General features: G+C 37.7%; 1 protein-coding gene across 1 annotated transcript in view; it reads right to left on the reverse strand.

Moving 5' to 3' along the window:
- The window catches only part of FANCM (FA complementation group M), a 43,844-nt gene extending 23,532 nt beyond the window's left edge, over positions 1-20,312 (reverse strand). Inside the window, exons 1-11 of the mRNA XM_026670879.2 lie at positions 19,737-20,312; positions 18,133-18,305; positions 13,774-13,851; positions 12,989-13,147; positions 9,052-9,183; positions 7,580-7,712; positions 5,942-6,058; positions 4,454-4,552; positions 3,800-3,984; positions 2,235-2,441; positions 586-817 (exon numbers count right to left, since the gene is read on the reverse strand). Coding sequence (XP_026526664.2) covers positions 586-817; positions 2,235-2,441; positions 3,800-3,984; positions 4,454-4,552; positions 5,942-6,058; positions 7,580-7,712; positions 9,052-9,183; positions 12,989-13,147; positions 13,774-13,851; positions 18,133-18,305; positions 19,737-20,211 — 1,990 coding nt within the window. The 5' untranslated portion in view covers positions 20,212-20,312. The remainder of the gene's footprint in view (positions 1-585; positions 818-2,234; positions 2,442-3,799; positions 3,985-4,453; positions 4,553-5,941; positions 6,059-7,579; positions 7,713-9,051; positions 9,184-12,988; positions 13,148-13,773; positions 13,852-18,132; positions 18,306-19,736) is intronic.
- Positions 20,313-20,634: the final 322 nt, after the last annotated feature.

Raw genomic sequence — 20,634 nt, forward strand, 5'->3', positions numbered from 1 at the left:
ACATTGGCATGGCAAGCTACTGTAATTAATTCAGAATAGAACTGGAAGGAACCTTGGAGGTTTTCTAGTCCAACTTCCTGCTCAAGCAGGAAACCATACCATTCCAGACAAGTAGCTGTCCAGTCTCTTCTTAAAACCCTCCAGTGATGAAGCACCCACAACTTCTGAAGGCAAGCTGTTCCATTGGTTGATTGTTCTCACTGTTAGGAAGTTTCTCCATATTTCGAAGTTGCTTCTCTCAATTATTTTTCCATCCATTGTTTCTTGTACTGCCCTCTGGTGCTTGGGAAAATAAATTGACCCCCTCTTCTTTGTGGCAGCCCCTCAAATACTGGGATACTGCTATCATGTCCCCCCTAATCCTTTTCTCTAGACTAGCCAACCTTTGCAAAATTCTTTAAATAAATAGTCATCACAGTATTTTTGGCAATGAATCTTGCTGACTATACCAAAAATGAAAGTACTCTAGGTCTTGTTGACCATAAACCTGCCAATAAGTTATGGGGCAACCTTCCTGTACCTTGTGTGAAAGACAGTGTTTGTTTGTGTGGCAACTCAAACTCAGCAGATATCCTCTCTTCTTACCTGCACTGGCAAAACTGAGAAAATTATTTTGCCCCAAAGTGAGAGCTTTCTTCTTTGAGCAGGCTGTGGGAGTGTCTGGCTCCTTCTCTGGAGGTGTAATCAGCATACGGTGCATTTTGGGGTTCAGGCCATCTGGAATCATACGTGGGCTGTGCTGGTACAAATGGAAGCCTTTATTTTTAGAAAGAGTTTTCAGAAGATTTTTTCTGTTGGATTGGCTTTGATTGTAAGTCTACAAAAGAGAGAAAAAAATGGCACGTTTTTTGTGGTAAAACATCTTATCTGTTCCTAATTTACTCATTCACAAATATGATTTACACTGGTTTACTACAATTCCTGTGGGTATCAGTTCATTATCAACCACTTTGCTGTTTTTCACTTGCAAACAAAAGCCAACACAATATCCTGTATTTTTTAACATAAAAGGTGATTTGACAACATTTTAAAAGCCTATGTCATGTCAGAACTTATTTGCAGAACTCAGGTTATGTCCTCCCACTATTACCCCATGTCTGATAATGTTCAGGTGATTTTTAATATTTATTTACTGAATTTATGGATAAAGGAAAGCAAAGTGTTGGCATAGTCAATACTCTTAATTATATCTATGTTGACATTTTTACTAAATGGCCATCTAATACAATAGCACTTAAAATAGTCTGTGATGTATGCAATTATAAAGGATTAAACCCTGACCAGGAACTCCATAAAGCTTATTGAGTGAAGAAACATAATGCAAAAAGAAGGTGTCATTAACGTAAGGTAGTCAGGATTTATTGGAACAGAACAAAAGAGCAGCAGCATAATTGTGACTCCACCAACATGTTGTTAAAAATCATGCTGCCCACAATTATCCTAACTTCAATTCCTATTTTTTAAAATGTGATAATATTCTTATTTTATGTACCTCTTTATTCTTGCCTAAAGAAAAGAAAGTCAAATATGTCTCTCCACATTTACTGAATGAATATTATTAAAATAAATAACATTCTTCCTGTTAATTTATTTATATTTATCCCACCTTTATTATTTTTATACATAACTCAAAATGGTGAACACACCCAATATTCGTTTCACCTTCTGTTTTCACCACAACAACCCAGTGAGTTAGGTTGTAAGTGACTGGCCCTCTCAAAGTGGTTTACAGAATCAGCATATTGCCCCCAACAATCTAGGTCCTCATTTTACCCACCTCAGATGGAAGGCTGAGTCAACCTGGAGCCTGGTGGGATTCCTTCAAACATATTACTGATGACATCAGAACCATCACCATGAGCCATGGTGGTACAGTGGTTACAGTGCAGTACTGCAGGCTACTTCTGCTGATTGCCAGCTACCTGCAATTTGGCAATTCAAATTTCACCGGGCTCAAGGTTGACTCAGCCTTCCATCTTTCCGAGGTGGGTAAAATGAGGGCCCAAATTGTTGGGGGCAATAGGCTGACTCTGTAAACTTATTAGGCACAAAGCGCTATCACCACCAGGGCAGTGCCAGGATCTGCTAGTTCACCTATTACCTTCTTTCAATTTTATTTGGTGGCAAGACCTAGAATTTGAATGGAATTTTTGGAAACATTTAGAACACCAAAATCCCTGTGCCTAGAATTTGTTAGGCAGTGAGCAAAACTTGGGTTTGGAGTCTCATCTTACTCGCTCTTCCCTTCCTTCAGAAAGAATGACAACAATGCGCCCTTGCCGTTTGCGTCCAGTTCGGCCCATTCGCTGCACAAGACGAATTGGACTTTTTTGAGCATCAAAACAAATGATGAGGTCTACTTCTCCAATATCCAAGCCTTCTTCTCCTACACATGTGGAGACCAATGTGTTGTAGCCGCCCTCCCGGAAATGCTTCACTACCTAAAGGAAAATTTAAACAAGCTTTAGCTTGATTCTGGTAGTTGTTAAGACAACAAATCCATGTAGCAAGGAAATATTATGAGATAGTAGATGTCATAGAATTCAGAAAATGCATAAGATACAGAGAAATGAAAACTGTATACCTCTCAGGGTAGAGGAAGGTAAACTGGCACTAAGTTATATGGAACAATTGAACTTTTTAAGATAATAACTCTATGCAAACAAATAGGATCAGTTTAAGTTGTTCAACTGTTCAGTCAACTTAGGAGATTTATCAATTACTATACTGCTCTATTACAAAACATTTTTTTCCCTACACAATGCATTAGTAATTGATAGTAATCACAATCACAAAGATCCAAAAGAGGGAAGGACAAATATAATGTACACATATAATTTTCTCACTCTATCTATGCCACTTTCTTAACCAAGTGAAAGCAGTTATAGTGTTGCTATGTCATGTGAACGCTCTAGTCCAGTTGGAGACAAAGATAGATGGTCTAATTTTATCCCAAGAAGTCCCAAAATAACCTTAACTTGATGAACCATATTGTGCACAGCTGAGAAGCTTAATGAAGCAATAACTATGGTAATTTTCCTGTTGCTGAATCAGAAACAAACTCAAAGGAGCCCTATAAAATGACCTTATCTTTTTAGTTCTCAGTATCCACATTGAGAATGAGAGACAGAAAGCAGGCAGAAAATGTTGAGAGCAGATAGGCTTTCCTGATTCTCTAAGGGGTCAAAGATGACTAGAGCACTAGGTATTTTTAAACCCATGTTCCTTTTGGACGGGTGCTGAAAGGACACAACAGTTACCTGGTTTCTTCTATGGTGATGGAAGAACTTTGAAAGCCACTCCCTGGTTTTCTGCAACTCTGGCATTTGGGAGCAAGACAAATTCTCAAGGAGCAGCTGATACATGAAACAAAGCTATGAAATTCTGCTTCTCATTACATCTTTATTTCTATAGGAAGAATGACTACTTTTTGTTATTAAAAATAACTAAGAAGGAACGAGATTATTTGAAAAATGGAACAATATTACACATCTGAAAAGCACCGAGATTCCACAACCAAATAATGATCACGTGCTTATAACTGTAAGCAGGGCAGTTATAAATTTGAGTTTTATTCATTTCAAGTGAATTTAACTTATGCCATGTGATTACAGCAGTTAAATTAAATTTTGCACAGTGCAGCATAATTTTAAGAATTTTTACGGGTATTGCTATATTACAAACCCATTTTCTTGCCATCAGAAATCTGTTTGGGATGATAATTTACAAATATACAAAGGGTAACATTTGTTATACCGTGTAAGACAATTTGTATCCCTGCTTCCACCCATTTCATTACCTCAAGCTGTTCCTTCTGTGTAAAACCCTTAGTGTTTTTGCCTGTAGAATGGCCTACAAAAGTCATGACTCTCACAAGTGGGTAGTGATAGTTAAGCATCTCTGCAATTTCCTGAACACTGTCACGGAAGGAGGAGAAGATCATCACTCTGGTATCTGTAGGTGTCACTTCAGATGTAATCTGATCTATGTAATAGAGAAAGCAAACCAATAAACTGCACCTCAATGAACACAAATGGAGAAGTTTGGTACAAATTGCCACATGCAGAATCTCCAGTTAATCAATATCACTGACTAGTATCCTAATCAAAACTAAGTATCATGCTGGTAAAATGGAACTAGTAGAGTTAAAAAAAAAGTATAGAAACAATGAACATTTATTTTTAAATGATAAATTGTGTCGGAGTGAAAGTTGCATATACCGGTAAACCAAATATTAGCCAGAATGTCTTAAATAAGGACGGTATAAAATGAATGGCAAAATATTAAAAAGTAAATAATCCATAATCTTAAAATTCAAAGTAGAAAACATTAGGGTGTGGAATATAAACCCAACAAGGGATTTCCTGTATAAAATCAAATCAATTTTATTGAACAATACTAATTGATTACTTGTAGCTTTTTCATTAGCAGTCCAATTACATCCTATATGTACCTTGATGTTTTCTCCAGGATCTGAAATGTTGTAGAACAACATCTTCTAATTTCTTTAATTTGGGATGGCTATAAATGAAAGTCTTCGTGTTTTCAGCTCCTGTAAACCCAAAATTTTTAATTTTAGATATAAAAATCCAGACAGCTTTACCTTTTTCAAAAAAAAAATCTCCTTTGTGAAATTACCCTTCAAAATATAATAAAATTGTCTCCTTAATCCTATCATTAAGGGAAAATCCTGTAAGATTACCAGTTAGCTGAGAGATTGTCTTTTTCCAAGAGTCTCTACCCATCCATTTCAATCCAGATTAGGTATGCCTCAAATCCCATCAGTCAGAATGCCGAATGGCGGGAACTAGAAGACGGGACTAGTCTGCTGAAGCCCGTTATGGAATATGCTAAGGACGTTCTTACTTGGTTTTACTGTTAGCCGGTTAATTATCTTAGTTGCTGTATGTATTTTCTGAATGTTTTTACTATTTTATTGTTCTTAATTATTTTATAAGTTTAGAATTGCTGTATGTATTTTCTAGATGTTTTTACTGTTTTATTGTTTTAAATTCTGTAGAGATTCTCAGTCATCCAGGTCACAGTTGTCCCAAAGGTGCTTTTTCAGTAGGTAGCTGAACTTTGTTTTTTTCTTGAAGACATTTTGCTTCTCATCCAAGAAGCTTCTTCAGTTCTGACTGGATAGTAGGGAATGGAATCAGTTGCCTCCTGAAAAAGCACATTTGGGACATCGTTTTAAATTGTTTTATAGAATTGTAAATGTCTATGGAGATTCTCAATTATCCAGGTCATGGTTGTCCCAAAGGTGCTTTTCAAAAGACAATTGGACTTTCAGTTTTTTTCTTGAAAATATTTCGCTTCTCATTCAAGAAACTTCTCCAGTTCTGTTGATTTGTAGAATTCAGTTGTAGAACTGAATTATAAAATATAGTTAAAATTGTAACCTGCTCAGAGTCACTTGGATGAATTGGGCCGCTATAGAAATTTAATGAATACAGGAAGAACAGAAATAGATATATCGTACAATTAAGTTTTTATAATTTATTCAAATGTAACTTCGATAGAGAACTTCAGTTTGTATAGTGGTTAAAATATTAGGCTAGAGATTGGAGGATTGTGAGTTCTAACCCTGCCTTCGGCATAAAGCCAGCCAAATAATTCTGATGCAGTCACATTCTCTCAGCCCAAGGAAGAAAGCAATGATAAACCACTCCCAAAAATGTTGACAAGAAAACTGGTGGAGGAAGAGCAGAAATTTGTTAAAATAAATAAGAGCGATATCAAATTTAAAATAAAATAGAGATACCTTTTAATATCTGAAAAAATTAGTATTCCCTTAAGCCACAATATTCATACTATATAAAGACAGTCTTCACCAGGAATATCCATGGGTATTTTAAAAATATCCTTCAATCCTTAGTAGTCACTTGCTATGCTGAACAAACAGCACTGCTGTATTTTGAGTAGATAAATTGCCAACCTAGTTCAATGATGTTGCCATTTGATGAAGCTGAATCCAAAAACATGTTTTCAAGCTGACTGTATAGCATCATGAATTCCTCATTACGCCCAAGTTCATTTTTGGCTCGAGTCATTCCTTAGAAAGAAAAGTAGCTGAATTTAAAAACGTTAAACTTTAGATCTCTGACTTACATAAACTGTATATCAAGCTAGACAGTTTTGTAGTTTGCAGTGAAAATTAATAGTAAAAAAAACACAGATAAGTGTACCGGTTAATGACTGCAATAAGTCTTGTCTCTCAGACACAGATAAAGAATAATGCAGTATTACAACAACATAATTAATTCAGCTGGAAAGGACATTAAAGATCTTTTAAGTCATACTGTCATTGATGTAGCTCCTCCACTACTATAGTTTTCCTAATAGGTTTCCATCTTTTTTTTGCCTGTAATGAAGGATAGGCTCATTCCAACTCCTCACTGGCAATTATTCTCCTATGAAGTAGTCAGCATTATGATAAAGTTCTAATTCAAATATTTGAAAATGACTGTCAACAAAATCCCAAAGGTGCTTTTTCAAGAGGCAACTGAACTTTCTGGTTTTTTTTTAAAGATGTTTCGCTTCTCATCCGAGAAGCTTCTTCAGCTCTGAGAATCTCCATAGACAGACAGACAGACACTATTTTTAGATAATAGAATAAAATATATTCTATACTGGAAAAAATATGTAGAAAAACATCTATCTTGGATAGACTTAGGTGAACCAAGTTAAAGAAAATAGTAGGTTTGTGTTGGCTGGACACATTCCTCATATTCATGATGTGTGTCTATCTTTGTCTCTTTTAATATAGTCCCATTTTCATTATAGCCAGGCGACAATTCTATCTATTACTCTGATTTCAAAAATAAAGATCTCTGGAATGAACAAATATAGAAAAGACAAAACATGAGACACAGACAAAAGGCTTGAGACAGGGACCTTATTATGCTAATTCTATCTTATTCAGCCTTATATTAAAAAGTACTTCGGAAAGCCTAAATATTAATTTTATCCACTGAATTCCAATTTCTTCAAAACCATCAGTCTTAGATCAGTTGATGGGTATGGTTCAAATAAACTAAAAAGCAGTATTTTCTATTTTGTCTCAGCTTTTTATACCCAAAGATTGTCAATGGTGCTTCTTCCAGAATGGGTGAATTATGTGTTTTTCCCCTCTGGTAAGAACCGATTGAAAAAACTGAAATCACTGTCAATATCTGGATCTTCTACATTACTACATGCCAATTTTTTCTCTTAAAAACATTTTGGTTTTTGTAGTGTTTACACTATTTTCTAAACAGACTTAATTGTCATTTTTTAATAATAATAAAATATACATGGAAGAACTTTCTGACATCTTTAGAAGCATTACAATATATATTTCAAATTAATTTATAAATTAGCAAATGTGAAAACAATGTTTTATTCCCATATCTTCCACACTTCTAAATACATTTTATTTCCAAGCAGTTCGGTTGATTAGTCGTAGACCAGTATAACCAGATTTCTAATATTTCTTTAAAATATGAATATTTCTTTAAAATATTTTAATATACATGTATAATACATCTAAATGCCCATGATTAAGTTGAAATGGGAATAAAAACAGATTCCTTACCTTTTGATCCATCCATAATTCCATGTAAGAAGGTATGTAATGATCTCATTCCCATTTGCAATAACAGTTCGTAACCATGATATAAACTTATACAAAGAGCAAAATCTCCCTCTATTGCACCTTGCTGCATTCGCTGGGGAAAAAGGCATTTCTAATTTCAGCAACAAAATTATAGTTACACAGATTCAGTTGTAACAGCTATTTTACTGTGATTCTACCTACAGTTTAAGTAAATAATAAAGTAAGATAGACCTCCACCTGAGTAACTATGTAAGCACTTTCTTTCTATTCAATTTCAAGCTTACTGAAAATAACCAGATGCTTTGAAAGTTAAAGCCTGGATTAGATTTCTCTATCACTGCCCATCAGGGAACCTATTTTTCTGTTGTTCGGAGACGGTTGCCTAACTGTTGCATTTATACTTCTGTAAATGTTTGTTCTGACTAGGGGGCTTAAGTTAAAATGCTACATAAATGGGATATAAAACAGTAATGAGAAAAATTCCATGTTTGAGACAAACACTGAAAAAATCTGAATTTATTCAGATAAACGGATAAAGCCTTTATCTAAAGTCCACAAAAATGTATAAACATTCCATCAGACGGGTTTTCAAAAGAGTAGAGGACAGCGTTACATTGCCTTTTCGTAAGGCAATTTGGGCACCTCTTTTTCCTAGACATTGCAGAGCTAGATAAGGAATTCTGTAACCCAATGGTTGGATTGGAGATCCAGAAACAGTACATTAAACCAGAAAAAGTTCTGGCTCAGCCAGAAAGGGGGGCATGGGTTTTGTGTGTGCACACTTCCACAAATGCAGCTTTGCATGCACGTGCACTCCGCCACACTTCCATGGCCTGGTTCGGAACGGGCCATGTCTTGGGGGTTGGGGACCCTTGTATTAATGCTCTATAAGCACATAGGAGGTGGAAGTGGAATTAGAGCTTTGGTTTTAATGTTATGGGAAATGATTTGATGCTTTCGTTATTTTATGCTAACACTGTGCATGCACGTCTGTGCTCGTGGCTAAAGGAATAAAACCTGGACATTGTTTTCTCCTTTTCAACTCTGTTTTAGTACTTTGATTTTAGTATTCATGATAAATAACTTGGATTCTTACTGAAAGCTATTTTAATTCTGAAGGGATTTTGATCTAAGCACATTTATCCCTGCTTGATTAGGTAGAAAAAGGGAGCAAAGCAGGAAGAAAAAAAATCATTACTTTATCTATTCTTGAGTGCCACTGTGAAAAAGTGCCAGGTTTTGTGTAGGTTTTCCTGAAAAGGCTCTGCAAACATAAAAAGAGGCTGTAATAAAAAAAAAAAAACTGTGAGAGAAGGCCTGACACCTCCCCCTGCCCCATGGGAAACAGAGGGGCCAGTCCATCACATCCCAGATGCGCATTTGAATGTGACCAATTACAAATCTGATTATATAGAAAGAAAACAAATGATATACTTCTGGAGAATATGTACCTCAAAACGTGAAGCAGGGTTTTTCCTAAATTGATCTCGTGCTAGAATTATCTGATACTTTGTAAGAGCAGGTATTTCATGTCGTGGTAACACCTGGAGTCTACTTAGCCGACTAGTAAAAATTTCCAAGACCTGAACATAAAAGAGAGTAGAGAGATACAAATGCTATACAGATAATCCTCAATTTATGACCATAGTTGAGACAGAAATTTCAGTTGCTAAGGCAATGTGATTATAAAGTGAGATATCACATGACCACACTGCTTAATGAATCCAATCCTGGCTCTCTTGGTTACTGTCATAACTCCAGATGTGTGGGATGTTCACCAGAGGGAGGAGTGCCGCAGAGAGATGGGAGGCCTGGCACAGTCTGTCTGCGAGATGAGGGACAGTGTAGCACAAACACAGGGATATTAGAGAAAGTATTTGCTGCAGCTCACGAGATTCTTGGGGCACTGTGGATCTGAGGCTGCAAGAAACCCTGGAGCTGAAGCTAATGCTACAGCCAGCCTTGGAAGACTCAGCCACTCCTCAGCTCAGTACACCCCAGCCCAGCCACATTGTGCTCCATAGGCGTTGCCTATGCCTCTACTGACAAGTTCCACCCTGACCATGATGGAATAAAACATAGGAACCCGCCCCCCAAAAAAAATACAATAATCAAGGCTCAATGCAGAAATTATTTATCCAGCACACACAGTGTTGAGCTTCAAAATTTACTGACAGTAGTCACTAAACCCTGAAACCAGAGGTGCTTTTCAACCAGTTCGCACCTATTCGGGCGAACTGGTAGCGGTTATTTGGCATGGGTTGCCGAACCGGTGGCAATTCCTGGCTGGCCACGCCCTCAACCCGGTCGCCCGGTTGCTCACTTGCGATCGCTCTCCTAGCTTTCCGTTCCCCACGTCCTTTCTCCCCGGGGAAAAGGAAGAAAGGCATGGACACTGCAAGTATCACTTTCCCCGTGTGAGTTAAAGGGCTGGAGTGAGAAGGAGTGCGGTCTGACAGAGGGGGTGGGGGTGAATCGAGCCTTGGAGCACTTTTGCAATGTAAAAGAAATGCATTTTGGAAGCAGGTCTTTGAAAAACTTCTCAAAGGATTCCCCGTGGGAATCCCCATGCAAGTATAGCTTCCCCCTTGTGAGTTAAAGTGCTGGAGTGAGAAGGAGTGCGGTCTGACAGAGGGGGTGGGGGAATCCACTCAAGCCTTGGAGAAATTTAAAGGAGCTGCTTCCAAAATGCTTGTCTGTTAAGTGCTCTTTGTGTGTGTGTGTGTGTAAGAGGGAGAGGGAAAGGGAAAGGGAGAGGGAGAGGGAGAGAGAGAGAGAGAGAGAGAGAGTGAGAGAGAGAAAGGTAGAGAAAGAAAAAAAAATAGGGAGAGAGAGATAAAGCTGTGCTATTATTTTTAATTGTTCCATTGTTTATCATGTGTTAATATTTTACACTGTCTCTACACCTAGAGTGATTTTTCTGCCTTTCTTTTGCCCAGGGCTACCACATATTTTTCAGGGTTTACATGCATTCAATGTCAATAGTCCAGAGCATAAAATACACATGTGTTTAAGTTGAAAGGGACCTTGGAGGTCTTCTAGTCCAACCCCCAGCTCAGGCAAGAAAACTGAGGATGCCAAACTCTGAGTAGAAATCTTGGGAAAGGTTTCAGAATAATACTTAGAAGAGACCTTGGGGTGAACCCTATACCATTTCAGAGAAATGGCTGTCCAGTCTTTTCTTAAAAACTTCCAGTGATTGAGCACCCAGAACTTCTGGAGACAGGCAGTTCCACTGGTTAATTGTTCTCACTGTCAGGAAGTTTCTCCATAGGTTGCTTCTCTCTGTTCAGTTTCCATCCATTGCTTCTTGTTTGCATTCTGCTTCTTTGGAAAATACATGGTCCCCCTTTCTTTGTGGCAGCCCCTTAAAAGCCTGTTGCCTATCACACTCTTGTGTAAAGCATGTGAGCCATTTCCTCCTTTCAGTGGTCCATGAAAGTACATCTATAGTATGCAGATAATAAAGTCAAAAAAGGTGAACAACATTTTTACAAAACTATAGATAAGTTGAGGCTGGGTGACAAGGAATGGCTGGGAGGGGAGGGGCCAGGTGAGGCACCCCTTGATGTGAGTGACATTGAGTTGGTCCCGCCCACCCAGTCACATGACCACTAAGCCATACCCACCCAGTTACATGACCACAAGCCACGCCCACCAAATAAGCCATGCCTACATAACCGGTAGTAAAAAAAATTGAATTCCACCACTGCCTGAAACTCAACACTTCCTGTTAAATGATGCCTGCCATAAAAGCCTACACCATTATTTGGACATAAACCTACAAAGCCATAAATAAAAAGACCCAATTATTTGAAAAGATGCCTCCAACGTTATTTAAGCCATATGATAAGACTGGTATAAAAGTCCTGTTGTGGCCCCAAAGGTGGTTATGATTCACTGTACGCTGACCTGAAGTAAGGCTTTTTCCTTGGCAGATTCCCAGTTATAAAATTCTCTACTGAGAATACAACTAGTTCCCTACCTTGTTTTAATCTTTGTTGGACAAGTTTGTTTTTCCAGACACTTGCATGTTAACAACTATCCTAGGAAAACACTTTTGATTTAATTCTTTATAACTGTTCTACTCCTTGTACAATTGTTTCATTTTATAGTTCACTTCCCCACCCTCCTCAATTTTTTTTTCATGGAAGGATGTTTTTTATATTTTGTATACCATTTTGGGCTCCTTTAAGATAAATAGTGGTATAAAAAGAAAGCAGTTAACAACGTAATAATCAAACAGTAATTAAATGCATTAACCAAAACCAAGACTATAACTACAGAAGACAGTAAATCTGGCCACAAATATAACTCATCAATAGTTGTTTTTTGAGGCTAGTGCTGAAGATTCTCTTAAATGTCTGAGATTTTAATTTTAACAAAGATTTGTTTGTTACAAACATTTATAAAGCAATCATAATTACAGCTCATTATAATGTGGTCTGCACAAGGCCAACTAGAAAATTAAAGTACAAGATCTCCAAATATCCTTTCCAAGTTCAGCATCTACTTAATTACAAACCTGTCCAAAGCCAGTTTCTGAATTCTTCCAAGAATAAACTACAACCTCTGATCAGACACGCCAGAGTGACTTTAATGAGAAACTGCAGCAAAATGCAAACCCAATCAGGAAAATTCACCAACACTGTTAAGCATTCTATTGTCAATCTGCTTTAATTACATGTCACTGTTCAAAGTTTTAAACTACTGAAAAATAAGTTCAGAAACACACCAGTAAATTCGGTGTTTTATTTAACAGGTTCAATGAGCAGAACTCCCTTAGTAAAATGAGAAATAAATTTAATTATTAACTTGTATTTCAAGTTGAAGGACTCAGGTTGGAATTAGAAAAGGTTGTTAAAGGAATTGTTGATACAGAAAGTTGCAGCTGTGATGAGTGTAACAAATGGTGGGACAGTACTGCCTAGCAACAAGAAAGTTAGAAGGACATGCTAGACAGATGCTAGCTAAGGCACATAGATATATAACCTTTGGCAACCTCTACCTTATAATAGTAAAAGACACGCCTCTTTTGATAAGCTTATTAACATAAACATGTGATGTATAAAGAAGGGTAAAGTAGAAGAAACCGATCAAAAGAAACATGTGCCAAGGAACCAATTATTTATTCTTAGGGTGTTAACTTCCTTAATCATAGCTGTATAAATTTTGTATTTGTGCATGGTTCTGGGTCTTGGCTCCTTTAGCTTCTGAGACTCTTTTGTTGGAGTACTCCAATAACACATGCCATTCCTTGTATCTGGTGGTTTTTATTGGCTGTTGAACCCATGTTGGGTACAACAAAATGTTGAATAAAATTTTACCTAATTCCTGCATGTTAATTCTACCTTCATTTTCATAATTCTAAAACAGGATGAAACTCACCCGTATGTAAGCATTCTGAATTTCAGTCAATTCTTTCCCAAGTGGAACAACACATTTTTCAATTCGTCGCTCATGAGAATAAGGCTGAATATCAGGAGAATCTTCAGAGCAAAGTTCTATGTGGGAAATTAACAGGTTGGTAATAACCTGCTGTACAGCCTGTTAAAAAAAGTGGCAAATAAAATTATGTGCTGCATCTCTGTTAGGCATATGTTAGCATAATAAAAAATCAGACATTTGGACACAGAATTTCAGAGTTAAAGTCTTTTACTAATCTTCACAGTCTGTAAATATTAAAGAGTAAATGAGGGAAAAATTCAAGTTGTCCTAAGTGGGGTTAAAGCAAACTTATTAAGATGCAAACACCTAATTATCCACCACAAAATTGCCAATGTCAGGCTGGCTGTGCATCTATGATTTTTAAATTAAAAAAAAAAGTTGAGATAATCTTGTGAGTGTATTTCTTTTAAGTTAATTTTAAAAGCTTTCCCCTCAAAACTGGTAAAAAAAAAACCAAAACATAAATACTGCACTTCACTTCACAATGTACTTATAGAAGATCACAGTAGCTTCCAATATTTTACTAATAGCACCTATTAAGGAATAGTTTGGGGCCCTTCCCTATTGTGTGTTTAAACTGTCAGCTGATAAAGAAACTGCGTAAGGAGGAAAACAACTTTGGAGAACTGAGGTGCATTCAAGTATAGCAGTAGTTTTAAAATCAACAGAGATAATGTATAATTATTAAGAAAATCTAGCTCCCTCAACAAAAAGAATTGACTCACCTTTGCATCACTGCCAGGAGTTGCACTTAGAGCCAAGACTCGAAACTCTTTGGTGTATTTGCATAATTCTTTCACAACCTGAAGGGAGAATACCTTTCATCACCACTAAGTTTATTCTATTACATCCAGCATAATTCTGATAACATGAAAAATATGAACAAAGCAAATTCTGACTCTCAAATTAGTAGCATCTAACAGAAAACCAAAAATCAGTTTCAGTAAAATAAATTTGTATCTTGCTGTGGTTTAAGCCTGTATTTGTAAACTTAGGCTATGTGATAAAACCCAGACGATATTTATTTTCTGGTTAAGAGTTTAAATACATACACAGAGTTCCTAGTACCATGAGACCACACTGCTGAAAATAAACTGCAAAATTGTCAGCTTTCAGTGCAGCAATTTTTGCAGTTGTAAGACCCTCAAAAAGATGGAATGTTTAGTTATAAACTCTAACTTAAACATTCCATTTTTAAAAATTCTTTCTATTCTGACTTCCAGTTATTGGTATTGCCAGAAATCAGAGTTTAAAAGATGAGATAGATAGCATGTCTTCTATCAAAATAGCTGTTGATTTCCCTTTTTCCTTTTATTGTGCTAGGACCAAACACTTTTTCTAGAATTTTTTCTTCCTTTTCTTTGATAACATTCTTACTTAAATTATATTATTTATATTTCTTACTCAAATTATATTATTTATATGATGCCTCTTCTGTTATGTTGAAATGCAGAAAAAAGTAGAAAAAGATTAATCCCACATCAAAAAGAATTTGGAAATAAAAAATAAAATAGAAAAGAAATGCATACTTGGGCGTACTAGCTACAGGTAAAACAATCTATTTCAGATTTACTACTTAAAACCGATACAAGATTTTCTACCTATGACATTTAAGAGCCACCTAGTGGCAAAAAAAAAAAAAAAAGTTTGTGCCTGTAGAATGAAAAGTGAAATTTTTCAACTCTCAACCTAAAATCCTGTTTTTTGTTGCAGTCTTTTTCAATACATATACTGAAAAGTCTATGTAAATATACAATTCTAAATCAGTTCAAAATAGCCTAACAAGATTCTAAAGTGTGGAGTTCTGGTTTGTCAGGCTTCGGAGGCGGCAGGAATTCGCGTTTGTGCGCGATCCCTGCTGCGCTCGCTGCTGGAGTGCCTCCAATCCAGCTGGATTTGGAGGCTATAGTTATCCTGTAGGGATAACTGAAGACAGGGGAGATCTGGGCAGGGATCTGGGGGCATCGCAACCCCCTTCCTCAGCCAGCTAAACCAGGCATGATATTCCCCTCTGAAAAAAAAATCGGGGCCGGCCAAAAGAGACCCCCCACCGCGCGCCAAGAAATCGCCCGCCGCGCGCGCCCACCCGCCCCTCGCAACACCCGCCCCTCGCACCGCCCGCCGCTCGCCTGCCCACCCCTCGTACCGCCCACCTGCCTGCCGCTCGCACCGCCCGCCGCGCGCGCCCGCCGCTCGCACCGCCCGCTCGGCCGGGCTCCGCTCGCACCGCCCGGGCGATTCCCAAAAAAATCGGAATTCCGATTTTAATCGGAAAAATATCATGCCTGCTAAACTCCCTTTTCCAAAGGCGGTGGAGCAGCAGTCAGCAATGGCCGCCACAAAGAACCTCTCAGCCGGACAAGTTTGTGCAGGAGGAAGTTGAGAAAGTGAAAGTTTATGGCTGAACCGGGACAATAAGTAACATCTGAACACCCTGGAAATTTAGCTCTCTAAAGGATACATTGTTTCCCAAGAAGATTGTAAAAAGCTGCGGATGAAAGTGAAAAGGGAAAGTTTTTTTTTTCTTCACTCTCTTTCCCTACGGAGATAGCGATGGAAATCGGAAACACCCGCTTTGGCAACAGAAGGTAACTAATTTTGAAAATTAAAGCCAAGGGGACATTAAAGATTTCTGAACATTGATATTTAAAAATCAAAATCTTTTTGCTATAAGTGGGAAGGGAGAAGTAAATGATTTTATATTAAGATTCTGCTGGAGGAGACTGCTTGGAGTTTATAAGATCAGAGATTAACTGCAATAAGACTTCTAAAAAATCATTTTGGAATTGTGTAATTGAACTCTACCCCAGGAAGAGAAAGTATTAAAAGAAGAAAGTGCTAAATGAAACAGTTTGTGTTGATTTGGATTGCTTGATGACTTTGGGACTTTTGCAAACTATTTTTTGAAAGACTAAAAACATTTGGATTGTTTAATATATATATATATATCTCACAATGGTGTTATCTGTGGAAGAACTGAAAATGGAATTTAAAAAGCTAAAAGAAGAGGAACAAGAAGGCAAGGGCTCTTCTGGATCTGTTTTTCACTTCTTAGAAATGGCGATTTCTACCTATCAGGAAATACAGTGACAAGAAAGCTGGGATGATGAAGAAGAAGCCATCTTTAATGGACAAATAATTTTAGTTGATGAAGAAAAAGGAAAAGGGGGAAAGAAAATGGAGAAATCAAGATCTAAAAAAACAACAAAGGGAAAAATAAGGTGAAAAATCGATATAATGTCAGAAAGCAACAGAAAAGAGGAATACAACAGAGAGGGGAGATTAAAAGGACGGAGATTGAGAGATGGGGGGGGCTAAAAAGGCTAGATTTGACAAGAAAGGAAGGGGAAAAGGGAAGAGAAGTTATAAAGGCTTAAAACAAGATGTTAAAAACAGGGTTTTTTTAGAGACAAAGGGTAAAATATAATTTAAAAAGAGATTCTGTAAAAGTACACAAGATTGTATCGTAGTATTTGTATTTGAAATAGAGTTAGAAAATTGGAATATTATATGTGTTAATAGAATATTGTAGGGAATGTGTAAAATGTCTAAGATTTAATAATAGAGCTTAATTAATTAATTTGTTATGGAACATTGTTTTTACTATACTATAAGCTTATTATGATTTTTATTTTAAAATGTTACGTAGAATATACTAAGCAGAATCAGAATGGAAATTATGTATTATTTTAAGTGTTAAATTTGGGGTGTGAGATTGTGGCTAAGAAAAACCACCAGGATTCAAAGTTGATCCAAGGAAAAAGGCTTTATTGTAACATTTCTGCAGAAACGGGTTCCTGCCCTGGCAGGTGGGAGGAACAAAAGGCAAAGCTTAAAGGCTCTACTTTTATACCCAAAACTACCCCCTACTACTCCCCCCTCCCAGTATACAAATGGCTTGATTTACAATCTATCTTTCAGGATACAAGTTACATTTTATTATCTTTCATGGTACCTAGCTGTAACAGATACTTCCTTACTTATCTGGCATTTCAAAAGCATTCCAAAATGTGTGATAGTTCCCAGCACTTCAAAAACATTCCAAGATCAGTCAACATTCTAATCAGTATGCATTTCCTTACTTCAAAAGGAAAACCTCCCTTTTTCATCTTGAGTTTTGAGTCATAAAATAGATACACTTCCCACAGGGGGAAAGTTAGAAAGGCGTCATACTTCAACCACTGATTACAGGAACAATTTTGTATTAAAGAGAAAAGACAAATAGACAATTGAAAAAGAACGGACAAAAGATACAAGTATAATGATTTAAATTGAGATGAAGTAAATAAAATAGAATTAAGAGAGTGAAAAGAGGGGAGAAGACATATAGAAAATATAGAATGTTAAATAAGATTGAAATAGTATATAAGGTGAGCATGAATTTGATTTATGTCTGTACAAAAAGATGTAACCCGGGGTTAAGCCGCTTTCTAAAAAGAATTTTGTTTTTATGTTACGTGTTTTGTTTATGTTTGTTTATTGAGAATTAAGAATGTTGGATGAGAACATATGAAATCGTAAATAAGACAGATGAAAGTATAAATTTAATGAATAAAATTGAATAGAAGTAAAGGGAAAAATAGTGAAAAGTTGGAAAGAGAGTAATAAGATATGAAGATGAATATATAAGATGCATATTAAATTGTGTTTGTATGGAAATGTGATAATTTGGAACTATGCTGTACTTAAATAAGATGTTTTATTTGCTTTGTTAAAAGATGCTTTATGTTCTCATGTTTTATGTTTTGTTTGTGTATTGTCTTTGAAAATTAATAAAATTTGTTTAAAAAAAAGATTCTAAAGTGCTCATCAACAGCCAGAAGACACTTTAGAGCAGTAGTTTCTTGATCCAATTTAAAATCCCTGTTTAGAAATTAGTTCAAATTTATAGAAAGAACTGCTTCTCTCCAACTTGATGCTTGGGAGAGAAAAAGAGAAAAAAGAAAGAAAGAATGCCTGCATCCATTTCTGGCTCTGGTCATACCCACTTGTTATCTCCAGGTTAATATGTGCTCCCAACTAGATTGCTTTTTAAATAATAATCTATTCAGAGACAGGGTATAAGCTTGTACAACCCACAATACCTGACAATATGCATGATTTCCAAGCGCTTTATGGGCTTCATCAATAACCAGGCATTTAATTTCTGCTGCTGGACATGTGCCACGAGAGAGATCATTTGCCATTATTTGAGGAGTGAGAAAGAAGACTCTTTTGGTGCGCCAGATTTCTTTCCGATCAACAATTTGGGTACCTCCTGAAAAAAAGATAAGAAAAACGTGTATGTCTAAACATATTGTACACAGTGCAGCCATTTACTAGCAATTAATATGAACTACATATTCTAGTAGAGTTTACATTAAATGCATTCTTATACATTTAAAAATCAGCCTTCAGGTTTCTACATTACTAGCCAGAAAAATATTTTTTTAGTGGCAGCATTTCAAAATGATACTGGTAATACTGTGCTGAAAATAGAAAATTACTTGTGATCATGAATAGTCACAGATCAAATTGAGGAAATTCAGTTGAACTATTTTTTTAAAACTAAAATCCACCAAATCTGTTGAATTACAACTCACCAAATAGTTAACAGTAGCTTGGAAAACAGAAAGTACAATTCAAAGTCCCAGCAAGACTGATTCATTGCAAGTATCCTTGGTGTGTTTGGGACTAGAAGCCTACATATTCACACACACACACATTTCATCTTGTAAAAAATATACTCAAGATAATCAGGATTAAATCCTCTACCCATTTTAAGCATGCAGAGCAGTAGTTCTTAAAACTGGGGATAAATACTCCCAAGGAGGTAATCTGAACATATCCCTGGGTAATGGAGTAACAGTTAGGGACTACCCCTTCCAAAATACTTGAGTAAACAATAATCAAGTTTGTGGGAATAATATTTGAGACTATGGTAAGAAAACAGGTAATTAGATCAAACAATTTAAGAAATCCCACTCTGAAAGGATTTAATGGCTAGATTTAACCACATTTCTCTTAACTAGTTTGAGTGCAAACAGACTTGGTGAAAGTCAAAATTTAGCACATAAGCAGGAATGCAAACAACCCACATGAAAAAAACCTGAGAAATACCGTAATAACAGGTATTACAAGCTTTCCTCCTAAATTATGCAGCTTTGTACAGAAAGACTGGATTTTGCAAATAAGCATCTAATATCTAAAAATAAATTAACAAAGATCTACCTTGTGCTGCTCCTAAAAGTCACAACTGCCATTCAATTTACTTCTGTGTAGAGAAATACACACAACACCTTTCAGCCTTTATTTTTTAAAAAACAAGACTGCTGAATAAGGGTCAAGATAAACCCTACAATGAAACCAACAACCTAGTCATAGCTTAATACATACGGGATGCGATGCCAGCCACATCAACAGATTGGGGCTGTTTGGATGGTGATATCGATCCAATCGAAACAGGCCCGTTGAAAGAATAAAAAAGAAATCCTTTCGGTCCAGTTTCACTACTTTTTTGTTTCCAGGGATAAAAGAGGTGCCTTATCCTAGAACTTCTTTTCAACTTCATAGTCTTACAACTCTGCTCCCACCCCCACTAGTGATCACACCTGGCTTAGCTTCCCACGGAGCAGACAAAGACACTAAGTCGGCTCCTGCGAAAACAGCGCGATCCTGAGACACGGGCCGAACGTGACCAAACACCCACCCGTCATCTCGGCCATATGCGCAGCGGGGATGCCCAGGAGGCGGGCGCACGCCTCCCGTTGCTGAGCCACCAAAGGCTTGGTCGGGGCCAGGAAGAGGATCTTGCCGCCGGGGAACCACCGGTAGAAATTGTACATGACCACGGCGGCTACCAGTGTTTTGCCCAACCCTGTCGGCAGGCAGAGCAGCGTGTTGGCCAGGAGCGCTTCCCACGACGCTCGAACTTGGTAGGCGCGCTCCTCCACGCAGCCGCCGGACGGGAACATCCACAGAGCGCCCGGCGCGCCGCCGATGAATCCCCGGGCAGCAGAAGCGCCTGACGGAGGGGGCCAAGAGGACGGCGAATCCGCTGCCTCGGCTTCTATGGCTGCAGCCAGAAGCGCCGCCTCTTCTTCCTCCTCTTCCGCAGCCGGCGCAGGAGTCGGCTGCTTTCCCCATGTTTGGAACAGCGTGGCCTGCCGGCTTCTGCCTTTCATTTCAGCAGCGCCGCCGTCGTTGTCGCCCTCCTGCTGTTCTCCCGCAACTCCTCTCAATGGGCAGCGACGCCATCTTGTCGGCCGCCGAAAAACCCGCCAGCTTCGAGGAGGGCCCTGATTGGCCGAGCTGAAGAGAGGCGGATCGGTCACGTGCTTTCATTCGTTCGCTATTCTCCTCCCCCCACCCCACCCCTGAACGAAGGCGGATGAAGGATAATGTTGCAGGATCCGATCTGGGTTGGTCACCGGGATCATAGAGTTGTTTTTTAAAATCTCTCGAGCTTTTGGACTCGTGGCTGAAGCCCATATTCAGGGAACTTCTAGACAAAACCTCTGGTCCAGGTGACCGACCCAGACTGGATCTTTTTTATTCGTTTATATCAGAGAAATAGAGGTTCCGACAAAGAAGGGACCGACTCCCTC

The sequence above is a fragment of the Notechis scutatus genome, chromosome 1, assembly GCF_049901735.1.
Source record: "Notechis scutatus isolate UNSWTSFEM ecotype Mainland chromosome 1, rNotScu1.2, whole genome shotgun sequence".
Taxonomy (NCBI): domain Eukaryota; kingdom Metazoa; phylum Chordata; class Lepidosauria; order Squamata; family Elapidae; genus Notechis; species Notechis scutatus.